This window comes from Trametes versicolor (assembly GCF_000271585.1).
Source record: "Trametes versicolor FP-101664 SS1 unplaced genomic scaffold TRAVEscaffold_7, whole genome shotgun sequence".
In the NCBI taxonomy this organism is placed as follows: domain Eukaryota; kingdom Fungi; phylum Basidiomycota; class Agaricomycetes; order Polyporales; family Polyporaceae; genus Trametes; species Trametes versicolor.
The window spans coordinates 123,944-137,601 of NW_007360327.1; the positions used below are offsets into that span (position 1 = coordinate 123,944).

The 13,658-nt window shown below is 57.6% G+C and overlaps 8 protein-coding genes across 8 annotated transcripts; 6 read left to right on the forward strand and 2 right to left on the reverse strand.

Moving 5' to 3' along the window:
- Positions 1-651: 651 nt before the first annotated feature.
- TRAVEDRAFT_48211 (uncharacterized protein) lies at positions 652-2,047 on the forward strand (the record flags this gene model as incomplete). The annotated part of the gene is made up of 2 exons (XM_008041062.1): positions 652-663; positions 716-2,047. 2 exons carry the CDS (start codon positions 652-654, stop codon positions 2,045-2,047), a joined length of 1,344 nt encoding a protein of 447 aa, XP_008039253.1.
- Positions 2,048-2,764: 717 nt separating this feature from the next.
- TRAVEDRAFT_126211 (uncharacterized protein) lies at positions 2,765-3,802 on the forward strand (the record flags this gene model as incomplete). The annotated part of the gene is made up of 2 exons (XM_008041268.1): positions 2,765-3,074; positions 3,165-3,802. 2 exons carry the CDS (start codon positions 2,765-2,767, stop codon positions 3,800-3,802), a joined length of 948 nt encoding a protein of 315 aa, XP_008039459.1.
- A 747-nt stretch (positions 3,803-4,549) lies between these two features.
- Positions 4,550-4,783, forward strand: TRAVEDRAFT_76286 (winged helix DNA-binding domain-containing protein; the record flags this gene model as incomplete). Its single annotated transcript, XM_008041269.1, has 1 exon — positions 4,550-4,783. A coding segment is annotated over one exon (234 nt), but the record flags the coding sequence as incomplete, so codon positions are not given.
- A 2,044-nt stretch (positions 4,784-6,827) lies between these two features.
- TRAVEDRAFT_65122 (N-acetyltransferase) lies at positions 6,828-7,734 on the forward strand. Its single transcript, XM_008041270.1, has 5 exons — positions 6,828-6,930; positions 6,985-7,009; positions 7,065-7,155; positions 7,216-7,506; positions 7,567-7,734. The coding sequence occupies exons 1-5, from the start codon at positions 6,878-6,880 to the stop codon at positions 7,656-7,658; spliced, it is 552 nt and encodes a 183-aa protein (XP_008039461.1). The 5' UTR covers positions 6,828-6,877; the 3' UTR covers positions 7,659-7,734.
- A 58-nt stretch (positions 7,735-7,792) lies between these two features.
- Positions 7,793-9,633, reverse strand: TRAVEDRAFT_149389 (zf-DHHC-domain-containing protein). Its single transcript, XM_008041271.1, has 10 exons — positions 9,437-9,633; positions 9,095-9,375; positions 8,970-9,033; positions 8,808-8,859; positions 8,677-8,755; positions 8,442-8,624; positions 8,361-8,386; positions 8,258-8,305; positions 8,039-8,206; positions 7,793-7,817 (listed from the first exon to the last, which is right to left on the reverse strand). Exons 1-9 carry the CDS (start codon positions 9,573-9,575, stop codon positions 8,071-8,073), a joined length of 1,008 nt encoding a protein of 335 aa, XP_008039462.1. The 5' UTR covers positions 9,576-9,633; the 3' UTR covers positions 7,793-7,817; positions 8,039-8,070.
- Positions 9,634-9,940: 307 nt separating this feature from the next.
- Positions 9,941-12,084, reverse strand: TRAVEDRAFT_149392 (uncharacterized protein). Its single transcript, XM_008041272.1, has 6 exons — positions 11,980-12,084; positions 11,895-11,928; positions 11,295-11,834; positions 10,853-11,237; positions 10,503-10,791; positions 9,941-10,453 (listed from the first exon to the last, which is right to left on the reverse strand). The coding sequence occupies exons 1-6, from the start codon at positions 12,070-12,072 to the stop codon at positions 10,040-10,042; spliced, it is 1,755 nt and encodes a 584-aa protein (XP_008039463.1). The 5' UTR covers positions 12,073-12,084; the 3' UTR covers positions 9,941-10,039.
- Positions 12,085-12,575: 491 nt separating this feature from the next.
- Positions 12,576-13,143, forward strand: TRAVEDRAFT_37723 (cytochrome-c from the OXPHOS pathway; the record flags this gene model as incomplete). Its single annotated transcript, XM_008041007.1, has 5 exons — positions 12,576-12,591; positions 12,653-12,752; positions 12,813-12,930; positions 12,993-13,076; positions 13,135-13,143. The coding sequence occupies 5 exons, from the start codon at positions 12,576-12,578 to the stop codon at positions 13,141-13,143; spliced, it is 327 nt and encodes a 108-aa protein (XP_008039198.1).
- On the forward strand, positions 13,135-13,544 carry TRAVEDRAFT_168762 (uncharacterized protein; the record flags this gene model as incomplete). The annotated part of the gene is made up of 2 exons (XM_008041273.1): positions 13,135-13,472; positions 13,526-13,544. Coding segments are annotated over 2 exons (346 nt in total), but the record flags the coding sequence as incomplete, so codon positions are not given.
- Between the last annotated feature and the right edge of the window lie 114 nt (positions 13,545-13,658).

The following is a 13,658-nucleotide window of genomic DNA, read 5'->3' on the forward strand; positions in this document are numbered from 1 at the left end:
ACATACCTCATGGACATCGCGGTGAGCGGCGGCATGAACCATGCCGCACTCTGTACACCTCAGCAGCTTCGGGTGACGGACAGGCGGGGCAGTAAAAAGGCCCCATCCGGGGCGCCCAAGGCCGTCCCGGACCCCGCTGCCCAAGGCGGCCCCGCGGGTAGCTCTATCGCCACAGACGGAGTGGTGGATCCGGGCCCGAGGCGTAAAACAGCCAAGCGGAAGCAGCCCGACAGTCGTAGCTCTGAACAGCAGAGTGCGGGGCCATCAAGACTCATGATCCGTATTCCTCCTCGTCATCCATAGCGGCACATGGTGTTGTAGACAGGTTCACTGGTTACAAAGCTCTGAGGGGTGTGGGCGAGACTCGGAGACAGTGGGATGGGACTCTGGGGCGGGGCCAGAGACGGCACTCTCCTTCCCAAAGTGGTATGTTAGCATCTTAGGTAATAAAACATATCTGCATTTGGCATATAACATTCCGAGGGGACTCAGGCGATGGAGGCTCGGGGACAGGGGGACAAGCGCCCATATAGGCGATGCGATGGGGGCCTGGGGACAGGGGACATCGCTTAACGTCTGGCGGGTACAGTACAGCCGTTGCAGCGTCTCCTGGATGCGATGGATTTCTCTTACGCTGATTGTTATTCCGGGATGCCGATACATGTGAGTAATTGAGTTGTATCGTCCACATCCCAAGCTGATCGTACACGCACAGACCTTCACAAGTGTGATCCAACCATCGGCACATACGCAGGAATGGAATCGCTTTCGGTGGTACGCTTCTTGCGTAGTCCGTGTTCGCGCCATCATCGACCACAACGCCCTCGAGCTGTGGTCGGACAGAGGGGGCCCTCCTCTGCTTCCTAGTCTGCAGAGCGCACGTTTTCGCTTCGATCCCCGCTGCGTCCAGCGCATGCTGCGCTTGCTTTCGGCCCCCATGCGCGACCTCACCCTCGACTTCGACTCGCCCAGCCACAGGGCTTGGGACGGCTCGCGAATGAGCACGGCAGACATCTTGTCCAACATGGCCACACGGTCCCCCGACGTCGAGGTTCTGAACCTCACGTTCAGAACGTACCCGCAGGACGTGTGTCCAGTTCTTCCCAAATTCTCGTGCCTCCGGGTCCTCGTCGTCACCGGATGGATGACGCCTTCGCTGCACAAAGCCATCGAGGCCCTCAACCATCTCGAGACCCTCTATGTCAAGCTGTACTGGGCACGCGCGGAGGCAGGCATGGAAAGCCTGCAAGTCCGCCGCTACGTCTCGGTGAAGACGATCGTCATCCTCACGCTCTCCGAGCCGCTCATCTCCGCGTTCCGATCCACCGAGTTCCCCATGCTCGAATGCGCGCGCCTCGAGGTGTGGCCGCACTCGAGCGACGCCACGGAAGGGCTCACCCAAGCCATGGAGAACCTGCGCAACCACGCCTCGCGGCTGCGCAGCTTCTACCTCACCGCACGCTCTGCGACGGCGCACGGCGACCGGCCGCCGCCCCAGCTGACGACCGTCATCGGGCCGCTCCTGCGCATCCCGATCATGGAGAGCCTGTCCATCACGCTCGAGGACAACTACAGCTTCGCGCTCACGCGGGACGACATCCTCGCCTTCCCCGCCGCATGGCCACATATCACCACGCTCTGTCTCGCGCACGCGCCGCTCGCCACGTCTAGCCCGCCTCCGTCCATCAGGGTGTTCTTCGAGCTCATCGCGGCGTGCCCTCGCCTCGAGACGCTCGTTCTCTGCGCGCGATTCGACTGCGGGGGGCGCGGCGAGTGGCAGGACGTGTCTGTCTCGCCGCATGCCACACTGCGCGGCCTCTTCCTTGGGCTCTTGCTGGAGACGGGCTCGTACAACCCGGAGCGGACGTGGCGTGCGCTTGCTGCCGCGGTCGATCGCGCGGTGCCGTGGATGGACCTGGACCGCAGACTCGTCAGGGCTGAGGTTGTCGGGGCGCAGGCGGTGGAGACATGGCGCGGGGTGGTAGGGCATATTCGGGATCTCCGGAGTGAGAGTGCTGTGCACGCCCCCAGTTCCCCCGGATGGTGAGAAGGCCCTTGGTCTCTGTAGGTGGTCGCTATACCGGTTCTCGACTCTAAGACTTGATCGTCCGAGTATTCAACCCACGCCGTTGGACTCAGCTCGCAATTATCAGGTACGTATACGTACCCGCAAGCTTCTTTCATACGCTCATCTACAGAAACCACTTTTTAGCCGGACTCCAGTGCTCGAGGCGATGTGGGAGCCCCGTAATTGCTGTACTACAAGTGTAAATTTTCAGATCTTCGCTGAATCTCACACCCTATCATGAAGCGCAACTTCACACACCCATCGCCAGACAGAGCCCCTATAAACATGTTGATGAGCTCATATGAGGGTCAGTGGGTGTGTAGTCGCCACATGCTTTGTCGTGCTTGTCGGCAGCTGTCAGCAGACGGTCAACAATCCGAATTTACAGCGTGCAACTTATCTCAACGTTTAGCTCGATCTTCACCGAATATCGCTCCCAGGGTGACATAGGTTCATATTGCTGATTCTATCGAAGGACATGTCGCAAACCACATATTCCCATCGAGATCCTATCCCGTGAGTGATATTGAATACAACCTGTGCTAGCTATCGCACGCCGAAGCTCATCTTCGAGTCTCTGTATTAGGTTTCGTCGTGCGCAATCAGAGGGGACGAGTCACATAAGAGCCCGTATCGTACTGCGATCCTCCCCGCTAACCCCTTGTACTCAGGTTGCGTGTCCTCTCTTCGCCCGTCATGGCAGCCTGGGACATCTACGCAGAGAAGCTCTTCCCTCTAGGATATGGACATCCCCTGTGGGCACCAGGACCCTCTACGGAGTTTGGCGAAGTACACATTGGCGACGTCGGATTCTTGCTACCGGTCCGATTCCGCTTCCTGTTCAACTGTACACTCGCACCAGGCGATCTGGTCAACCAGAGAGGCACTCCAACCCCGTTCGAACCATTTATGATTTCGATAGGAGCGCTGGCAGAGATCCCGAACGAGATCACGCAGCCGCTGCTTCAGAGCCAAGGCATGCAATCAATCTCTGTTGAAGGACGGGGTTCCATCGGGTGAGTGATCTTTGAGCTAGTTCGATGAAGGCATGCATCATTCAACAAAATTATGGTCCCCAGCAGTCCGAGCACCCAAGGAGGCGCACAAGCTTCGTTACGCTACAAATGCTCCCAACAAAGCGGAGCGTTGCTCATGCTGAAGCAAGCAGGCCATGCGACACGTTTAGATTGCACACGTGCTATCCAGAAGTACATGCGCCAGAACTTGGAACACTGGCATCTTTTCGCGACCGAAGAGCTCGGCATCGATCTGCGCGACAGCGATCTCATCTTCGTGAGCGGGTATATCAAGACCACGATCTGGGCCGAGGCCGCGTTCAGCAGCTCGACCACCGACGGCGAACTGAATATTTCCGCTGGCGCGTCGCTCCCGGTAGGAGCATCGGGCTCGTTTTCTGTGGAACTATCGAATTGCCAACTTCCTCTGACCTTCCACCGCCACGGTCCCTCCGGAAGGGCCATGGCCGAGCGCGCACTGGGTTCCCCGGCCCTTACGTCCGACACGAGTGCCGCGGACGCGTTCGACCAGTGCATCTTCCTAAACTACTTCAGAATGAAGGGCAGGTTTCTTCGGAAAGTCATGCGCGCTGCCGCAGGCCCTCATGAACTTCCAAGCCCACCTCCGGATGACCTGCCAACAATTTTCGGTGACACACAGAGTGGACAGGTGCGAGCGAGCGACCTCAATATTCACAACATGTCTTCCCATCGCTGACGTAGGCGCCGTGGCCCTCAGGCATTTGACCCAGCATCGTCGATCCTGGACTACATTCTTGATGTAAGTTGATATTATCTTCATGATGCTTATCCTTCTCACTGGGTCCAAAAGCGCACGGAGACAGTGGACGTTGCATGGGTATCTGATCGGGATGTCAGCCGAATGCTGCAGCTCGCGGTACGATCTTGACCTCACGCCGCCATTCTCAAGTTGATCAACTCATGCACGGTTTCTGGTCGATAGATGTCTGATGATCCTTCCTCTAAGAACACCAATTCAGAGGAACATAAGGTCAATGTGGATTTCCCTGAGCCGGGCACGGCAGCGGCTGTTCCATACGCCTATATTTTAACGGATCAAGGACGTACGTTTCCCTTCGAAAAGGCTCCTTATTTGCTATTGGGGACATATTCTGATGCGCTTTTAGTGGGATCACTTGCCTGGCGGTCACTGGATACAGCGGACCAAGAATTTCTACACTCGTCGTCCGTGGTCGGCGAAATGGCAGATCTAGAAAAGGGAAAGCAGCGAGACATGACTCTCTCCACGGCGGCGTCATACGTATACAGTCAGGAGCCTCCGCACGCTGGACCATCGACCGCTACGCTCTACTTTGACGATCATCACCCCCATCAAACGATGACGAGCAATGAAGGCTTATACAGTCTTATCGGAGGCAATCCTGACCAGATGATCAGCCTCGACACGCTCGCTGACCCTCCCCCCGGCCAATGTCCTTCAAGTTCATACGCGATGCCCGTCCTGATCATACTCGCTATTCATGGTAGCCCCGACCGACGGCTCACCTTGCTAGAGATCTACAGTGCGTTCGAGGATAGGTTCGAGTGGTACCGCCAGAACACGCAAAAACTTCAATGGAAAAACAGTATCCGCCACAATCTATCGCTGTACAGGTGCTTTCGGAGGATGTCCAAGCCGGTCGGCGACCCACGAAAAGGCAGCTTCTGGGTTGTCGACTATGTGGCGGGTGCGGGCACGAAACATGTGCGAAGGCGTCCCAGACCATCCCAGCACGAAGCGGCCAATGATGGGGGTCACAGCAGATGCGTTACCTTCCTGAACAATGATAATGAAGACAGGGCCACCACCGTGAACGACCCGGGTGACAAGGGAGACATGACCATCATAGGCGAAGACGAAAGAAACCCTACGATCATCGCCGGTGACAACGAGGGAGACATCGACCCCGCACACAATGACGATAATCGTGTTGGCGTCATGGCCGATAACTGCGACTCGAACGACGACGCCGACGACGATAGCGATGCCGAAACTAGCGACATCGACAGCAGCAACAATTACGACAGCGACTTCAGTGTCGAATCGCGCCAAAGTGTTGCAATCCGAGCTGTACCGCTCAGCCGTGCCCATGCTTCAAAGCTGCTTCGGTATTGGAGGCGAACCAGCCCCTCGACCACTCCCCCTCGCTCGCCTAGCACGTTGACCCGGCGACCAGCAGAGTCTATGTGGCGCTCGAGAAATGACTGAAGAGAATCCGCCAAGTCGCGATCGACCGTGCGTAGCCTTCAGTATACACCTTTCGGACCTCGGCCTTAACCTCACACTCAGCATCCTCGAATACCGTGCCATGCCAGTTATTTCCGTTCCTACCAAACTATCATGTTTATCATTTACCGCTCGATGTAGACTCGAATTTCTCGTCCAAAATCTTCAATGACTACTACAAGCGTACCTCATTGACTCGCGTTAGTTGGACTGGCACCAAGTTCTACAAAGCCGTAGTATATAGATGACCATCGGTACATTCATGTCTCAAGCACCATGTGGTGGTAGTCCGCACTGGTTAGACTCGAGCTCTTCGTGAACTGGCTTTAAGTTTCGTCTGAGGCGGAATACAATCGTGTACTACACTGCCTGTCAGGATGCATAGGACCCTGGCAAGCCCACCAAGAGCTCATATCCGGTCGGAAGCCCATTTGGGCCATTTTCGGGGGTCCAAAATCCGGCGATTTTCGGTGTTTTTCACATAAGTTTCCCCCGGCTTCGCCGGATTCGGGGATTTCTGGCATGTAACATCCAGTTCGGTGTACAGAACGAGATTTTTAGTCAAACCACCGCCTACGTATACCATAGCGTTCACCTAGCTAGCCTGACACGAGTTCCGAAAGATCTATACTACGCCCTTGAACACTCCGATGCCGGTATACCACTTTCCAAGCTCGACTTCTCGGTCTCCGCGTGCTTCTTGCGCTTTCTTGTCTCCTTGAATACCCCATCCACGGCTTTGCAGAGGGACGTCGAATGCCTTTCCAGGTGGAGGAACATCTCGACGAGCCTGTTACAGGAGAGCGGACACAGGAAGCTCCGGAGGCAGACAGAATGCTTGAAGCAGGTGAGAGGGTGTGGAATCCATATAGAAAGGGTGCAATGGATCAGTGTTGGTGACAGTAGTGACGAAAAATGAGTTTTGAGTCGCCGAGCAGCGAACACTTGACTCTTTGAAACGCAGGCTAGAGTAGTGTTCAAGTGTTGTATTCCCATACTAGTCGGATATCGCAGCGCTTCTATACATTTTGATGGACTAAAAGTTCGAACTAGTAAAGGTTATAATGGGTTTCGAGTGGCGACACTAGTGTGATTTAAAGTAGTTCAAGGAGTTTGGTAGGCATGCTTGATAAGGCGCGCGCGCGGCTCCAGGCAGACCTCGGCCACCACATCTACTTGGGGTCCCTGCCGGCCCGCTCGACGCCTGATTTTCGGGGGTTGGCGGGATGAGACCTGCCTCGCTGAGCGCAAAATTCGGGGCATATCTAGATGTAGCTCCCGTCCCGAGGACCAAGATTTTCGGGGGTTTTGATAGAAAAATCATGTAACTTTCGGGCCCTTCGGGCCCGTTTTCGGGGTTCCTGGGATATGAGCTCTTGGTGGGCTTGCCGGGGTCCTGGATGCATAGGCGCCTTCCATCCCGCGGGTTTTCCCGGCGGCGAGCGGTAATCCGAATTCTGGCCTTGCCCGACTGGTGCACTATCCTCGTTCTACGAACACCCCCATCCTCTCCCAAAAGCCCGTACGGTTCACATCTCGCCCAGCATGAGTGTCCTACGACCCTTCCGCGCGACCGATATGTTCAAGTTTAACCACATGTGAGTAACCTTGACGTATTGCGCACTCTGAGCTGATGAATGGTCTCCGGCCAGCAACCTTGACCTGTGGACAGAGACCGTGCGCGCGCAAGCTGTGACTTCGTTCCGCATAGACTGATCTCGAAGGACTGCAGTACGCCATCAACTTCTACCTGGGCTACTTCTCCCGCTGGCCAGACATGTGCGCGGTCCAGGAGACACCGCAGGGGCGTATCATGGGCTACGGTGCGCCTGCCTCCCCTCTCTCCCCATACCACAGCTCACCCCCTCCCCCGCACCACACAGTAATCGGCAAGGCCGAGGGCTCCGGTGCAGAGCGGCACGGGCACGTCACCGCGCTGAGCGTCGCGCCCGAGTACCGCCGGCTCGGGCTCTCGCGCAAGTTCATGTCCTGGCTCGAGCAGGTGTCGGACGAGAACCAGCGCGGGCTCTTCGTCGACCTCTACGTGCGCTGCGTGAATACCGCCGCGATCACGATGTACGAGGGCTTCGGGTACAGCGTGTACCGCCGCGTGAAGGAGTACTACAGCAATCTCGGGCTCGGGCTCAATCCAAGGGATGAAGAGGACGGATTTGGTACGTGCTTTTGCGTTATATGCCGTGGGACGGGTGCTCATGGATATTGTGCGTGGACAGATATGCGAAAACCGCTGTCGCGAGATCCTATGCGACGGTCTGTACGGGCGAACGGACGAGACATCACCGTCAGTGCGCACGAAGTACCATGATGTAACAAAATCTCGTCAGTCTCGCTGTATATATCAGATGCTCATCTCAAACTTTGCGGAACAATCATTCCCGTCAATCAAACGCAAGGTCAGAGCCAAGCAGAATCCCAATAAATTACAGAGAAAGCGGCCCAGTCACGTATGCAGCAAGACAGCCACCTAGAACGGAAGGAAACCGTCATCAGCACAATGTCCAGCACCCAAGCACCGTGTAAAGATCAGGGGGTGTGCGAGCGCGTAGCTCATCACGGAAAGCCGGACGTAAGTCATTCTCCTCCCCGAGTGCCCGGCAGGAGCGAGGCCCGCCGTGCTTTCCGAAGGGTCGTATGGCCCCGGCAGGAAGTGTCATCTTCTAGAGACAGACAAGATACGAGACTCACCCAGATCATAGTACGGCAGTACTTCGCATGCTTCATTCCTCTTCCTCGTCTGTGAGCTCCTCCCCTGGCCTAACACCGAGGTGCTGTTCGAAGCCTGCTCTGCGCGCCCATGCCCGACCATCCGTATATGGTTCAATGCGGAGAGGCACCAGGAGTGTATATAACGGACTGCGAGCGGTCAGCGAGCAGCACAGTCCGGCGACAGAAGCGAGGACTTACTATCCACTTGGACCGACGTTGAAGAACAGCTCCAAATTCTTTCTCCAGCTATCGGCAGGGATATTTAGCCTCGTAATATGCTCGTTAATGTGCTTACACTTACCCAAGGTCGTACGAATTGATAAACGTCTGTGCACAACTCGTCAGCTACTGCCGTATACAGCCCATTCCATGGCGGACGAACCTCTCCCCGCTGGCCTGCAATCTTGCGATACTGTTCGTGGTCCTGCGTCTCGACCGAGGTCTCCCCAGACGCGACCATGTACAAATGCCAGCCCGCCATCGCAGAGACGGCGAGGCACAGCACGACCGCGAGGATGTATATCATCATAAACATCATCGGGGGCGCGTAGTATAACCACGGGTCCTGCAGTACAGCGTCAGCATCGCAGTTGTGTGCGGGCGTGATGGCTGCGTACGTTGAACCAGCCCAGTGCGAACATGATGTGTCTCCAGCCAAGTGCGGCGTAGAAGAAGCACGCGACGACCAGGTAGACCCTGCGATGCGACGGTCAGTGCCTGATGAGCCAAAGAGGAACGCGAAACGCACATGAACAGCACAAAGTGTCGCTCATTGTATATGCCCACGCATTGGTTGATCCCTGCACGAAGGCGGTTCAATACGACCCACGCATTCGTTCGTCCGCTCTGTTGCACTTACACTACATACACATGAGCACTTGCTAGATATCACGAACGCGCACGAGAGCACTCACCGGACAGTGATGGTCATACTTCAGCACGCAACGGCCGCATATCCTGCAGTGATGGGACCTCTCACAAACGCACCTCAGCACCTCCCGCCCGCACACCACCCCACCCAAGCACACGACGTACCTCCGGCCGCATCTCCCCGCACTTCCTGCACTTCGACGTCTCCGCCCGCGTAACATGCATGTCCTCCGACCACCGCACGCCCGTGAGTGGTGGGCCGCCCGCCGCCTCCCGCCGCCTCCGCGCCCACAGCAGCCCAGTGCCCGCCGCACGCGGCGGCTCGTTGACGAACCCGGGCGAGATCGTGCACACGTAGTAGTAGTGCGCGAAGAGGTTGAGCGCGATGAGCAGGCAGACGGGCGTGGTCACCCATGGCCAGGCCAGTGATGGTTGGATGACTTCGACTGGTACCACGGAACGTGTCAGCTGCGGATGTGCGGATATGCATGGGGAGGTGAGGCGTACAGAAGCAGAATACGCCGAGCGAGAGCAGGACGATGGCGAGGGTGACGAAGACGGGCCCGGCTGCGCCTGTGAGCCTGTCCCCGGCGCGTTCGAGCCACTTGAAGCAGCGGAAGACTTGTCGCGTGCACCACTGCGGCATCCCAAACGCCGCTAGATACGTAGAGTAGAGTTATAGACAAGAAGGGCGCAGAGGCACGCAGGCAGTAGTGGTGATGTACAAACCGGAGTCGGCGGCATGACGCAGACCAGGAGCGCGCGTCTCAGGCTCCGAAGCTGCGCGCGCCGTGCACACGCCCAGGAAACACCTCCAACGCTTGTGCATTGTTAAGCAACAGACGAAGAGATGGGTAAATATCCAATACAGAGTACATATTGCGACGATTAAGCCTCCCGTTCCTAACGAGCGGGGGGTTCAAGTCCGGGCGCAGTACTACACACAAGCAGCTCTTGGTGAGAAGGTCACGGTCGACAAACGAGATGGAAGCAGCCAGGCACAGCGACGAAGGGCAGGACAAAACGAAGCGGCAGCGAACGAAAAAATGAGAGGACAGACGGCGGGATATTACTACACTAGGATGTATGTTGCGCACGGTGTGGCCCAGGTCACCTCCCCTTGCCGGGGGTGTTACCGCGGCGCGGCGTCCCTGGAGGTTTGCGAGGAGTCGGCGGAGGCACCCCAGTCAGACGTCGTTCTGCCATCCCTACAGACGCGTCTGTCGCGCGCTGGACCTCCCGAATGGCGCGTCGCGCGGCATCGCCGACTTCCGTCAGCGGACGTTCCGCGTCTATACGAGATAGTGCACGGAATATGTCTTGTGGGTCGGTCGCGGGTGGCCGGGGATGGGTTGGTGGGATATACGATGAGAGCGAGGTGGGGTCTGTCTGGGAGGCTGACGCTGTTGGTTGAGAGCGCGATGCAAGGGAGATGTTCAGCAACGCAAATCGTCGATCAAGATCGGCCTCGGCTACCCGAGTGGTCTGGAGGGCGGCGTTTGCGAAGTTGTGAACCCGATCCATCTATGAGAGCATAAGCAGTGCATTGAGAATGGTTGGAAGAACGACGCACCGTGTACTCCAGCTCCTGCAGTCGACCGCTTAACGGATTTCTCTTGGACGCCTCCCCCAGGACGATACCCCGCGCCAGTTCCAAGCTCCCATGCGAGAGAAGCTGCTCAGGCAAGTCCCGCCGTTCCACATCCCAGTCGTCCAGGTCCTCCGCCGATGCGCGCTCCTTGCCCTTTGCTTTCCAAGCAGCCAGCGCCCGCTTCCGCTTCTCCATCTCCGCATGGACCGATTTCCTATGAGAATCGTACGAGTCTGATAGCTCTTTCCACGCGTCTGCCTCCTGTTTCGACCTGTGTTTCATGTCAGGGTTAAACGCGGAGGGTACAGTTGAAGAGGCCTGTGGGAACGCACTGTTGTATGTGCCCGTTAAACCGCGCTTCTCGCATCCGATTCTTCACGTTCTGCTCGTTCTCCTTCAGAGGCCGCCCATCTCCACTCTGAGAGCCTGCACCACCATACACGTTGGTGTCGACCTTCCTTTCTGCGAGCATGCGTATCAGGCTCTCCTCTGTCCGCTTCAGAATGTCCGCCTGGGCGGATGATAGCGGTGGTGGGTCCTTGCCGGAGTTTGTGGACTTTCGTCTTGATGAAGACGCTTGGGGTGCTTGGTCCGCGAGTTCGTTCATGGCTCGATTGGAGCACCATATGAGCAGTTGGCGTGCGCGCTGGGGTTCGGGGAGTTCGGAGTCGATGTGCTTGAAGAAGCTCGCCACGGAGACGGACGTGTGCGGGTGCGCTGCACCGCGTTGAGCGGCCGATCGAACATGCAGACAAAGAGGGATATGCCACTCACAGATCACGCCGGTGGCCTCGTAGCTGGAACTGATGCGCTTACCGCGGCTGACGGAGCTCCTCCTCCTGTGCCCCGTTTCCCCTCGCATAAGCTTGTTCTTCTCGATCTGCGGCGTCTCCTGCTGGGCTACCGGCATCACGGTGTCGATGTTCCGGCGAGAGGTCGTGGCTGGCCGTGGAGTGCGAGCGGGAAAGTCGAACGCCCCCGATGCAGCGCTAGCAACCTGCTCCGCTGCCTGTGAGCGTCGCCGGAGCGTGTCCGCCTCCGACTGCATCTGCCGCACGTCCTCGTCCACCTCGGGGTCCGCACGCGTCGTAGCATACACGTCCCGGTCCTTTGACTTCCCCACCGCACGCGACGAGCCATCTGCGCGCAGCTTCTTCGCGGCGGGCTTTGTTGATTGTGATGCCTGCGGCTGGACGGACGGTTGACGAGAGGCTGCGCGGGGCTCTGCCGGCAGAGGTTCAATGTGGAGCGTGCGATTCGCCTGCGACGGGGCGCGCACAATGACCAGGCCCCCAGGCTGCTCCTCGCCATTAACTGTTTGCGCAACGCGTGAGTGCCATAGACGCGTCGTTCGCACGGATATCGAACACTCACTCTTGCGCTTGCTAGAGGGCCCCGCTTTCGAGTTCTAGAACAAAGAATATAGCGCGTACAGTTGGGACAGACGATCGGTACGCACCTCTCGCTTGGGCTTCTTGCTTGTGGTGGTCGCGAGCGGGTTGGCTTCCTCGGTGGCTTTCCGTTTAGTCGGCTGTGGCTGAGTGGGTATCATGGGTGTTTCTAGTCTGATGGTGGCCGTGCGCGAGCCGTTCATGTGCAAAACGAGTAAGCGCGTGTCGGGTGGGCGGCGTCGCGTAGGTCGTGCGGCGGGGAGGGCGGGAACGCGCTCGCCGACGCGCGCGGTGGTGAGGGCGCGATGTTAAACAACAGGCGGGCGGAGCTCCAATCTCTTTCCCACACTGGCTCACGTCCACGCGTAACATTCCCACGGCGTGACCAGACTCACAGACGCCCAACGCGCGCCTGTCAGCCACGGGCGCTCCGGACGCTTGCCGGCAAGACGGCACGATCGGAAAGCGGCGGGGCGCCTTGCCGCAGATGGAATGAGTCGCCGGTGATTGGTCCCCCCGCGCCCGGGAGGAACCGGCACGCGGGCTACTTATAATCGAAATTTGAGCCAGTGCCTTCGTCACAACTCCCCATACCTCCCGCTCCTCGCAGCCTCTGTACCACCACACCCTTAATCTTCCTCTCACGACCCACTAGACTCTAGACATGTCCTTCAAAGCAGGTACGACGCGTCTGACACGCCTCCGTCGCGACGAACAGCAAGCTCACGGTTTGCGTTGCAGGTGACGCTGGCAAGGGTGCGGGCCTCTTCAAGACCCGTTGCGCTCAGTGCCATACTCTTGGTGCTGGCGAGCCCCACAAGGTCGGCCCCAACCTCCACGGGTGAGTACTGTTCCTGTCCCAGGATGAGTGACTGAGGCGCTGACGTGCGGCGGAATTCAGTGTGTTCGGTCGTAAGACTGGCCAGGCGGACGGCTACTCGTACACTGCTGCGAACGTGAACAAGGGTATCACCTGGACGGAGCAGACTCTCTTCGAGTACCTCGAGAACCCCAAAAAGGTGCGTGCTGTCGCCACGTCATGACGCCCTGCTTCACGCCCATGCTCATCATGATGGCGTAGTACATCCCAGGTACTAAGATGGCGTTCGCGGGTCTCAAGAAGGAGAAGGACCGCAACGACCTCGTCACGTACCTCAAGGAGGCGGTAAGTGTTCAGTAACTCTCCTCGTTGTCAAGTTGCTCATGAGCATTATCTTTCGCAGACCGCATGATCCCTCTAGACGGACTTCATTTCTCCCTATTTACGACTACTGTACACGGTTCACTATTGGTCACACTAATGTAGACGACCGCGACATCGTGTCCTCTGCATCTTCTGCGCGCACTACCACCACCCCTCAGCAATACGATACCTTGGATACTGCATTTGAGAGGGAAGTCAGAAACCGCTGTGAGTGGTTGCTACTGATCGCAGTACTCAGTACTCCCCTGCAGCATCTTGAGGGATGTTTGATTCTCTCATGTACATGCCAGGCCACAGATACACGGGGGTCTTCGCATACCGCGCGGAGGACCGTGTGCAAATGCGCCCAACGTCCTTGTGAGTTGGCAATCTGAAAGTGACGTCATGTCCAGACTGATACGGGCGCTCAGTGGACTAGACTCGAGCAACGGAGGCGACGAGAAGGACCTCGGCACAGTCTTAGGTGTAGCAAGTACGGGTACCGCTCGCCGAATTCAACAGAGAGTATCGACAGAGATCCCGGTAGATGGTCTGCAGTGCTGG

Excerpts from the sequence above, each read along its gene's own strand:
- TRAVEDRAFT_65122 (XM_008041270.1), top strand. The coding sequence starts at position 6,878 with ATGAGTGTCCTACGACCCTTCCGCGCGACCGATATGTTCAAGTTTAAC. Across the intron at positions 7,010-7,064 it reads TTGACCTGTGGACAGAGACC|TACGCCATCAACTTCTACCT; the intron begins GTGCGCGCGCAA and ends GAAGGACTGCAG. Across the intron at positions 7,507-7,566 it reads GGATGAAGAGGACGGATTTG|ATATGCGAAAACCGCTGTCG; the intron begins GTACGTGCTTTT and ends GTGCGTGGACAG.
- TRAVEDRAFT_149389 (XM_008041271.1), bottom strand. The coding sequence starts at position 9,575 with ATGCCGCAGTGGTGCACGCGACAAGTCTTCCGCTGCTTCAAGTGGCTC. Across the intron at positions 9,376-9,436 it reads GCTCGGCGTATTCTGCTTCT|TCGAAGTCATCCAACCATCA; the intron begins GTACGCCTCACC and ends CCGTGGTACCAG. Across the intron at positions 9,034-9,094 it reads GCGGGGAGATGCGGCCGGAG|AGGTCCCATCACTGCAGGAT; the intron begins GTACGTCGTGTG and ends TGCGTTTGTGAG.
- TRAVEDRAFT_149392 (XM_008041272.1), bottom strand. The coding sequence starts at position 12,072 with ATGATACCCACTCAGCCACAGCCGACTAAACGGAAAGCCACCGAGGAA. Across the intron at positions 11,835-11,894 it reads GCCCTCTAGCAAGCGCAAGA|TTAATGGCGAGGAGCAGCCT; the intron begins GTGAGTGTTCGA and ends TTGCGCAAACAG. Across the intron at positions 10,454-10,502 it reads TGCAGGAGCTGGAGTACACG|ATGGATCGGGTTCACAACTT; the intron begins GTGCGTCGTTCT and ends ATGCTCTCATAG.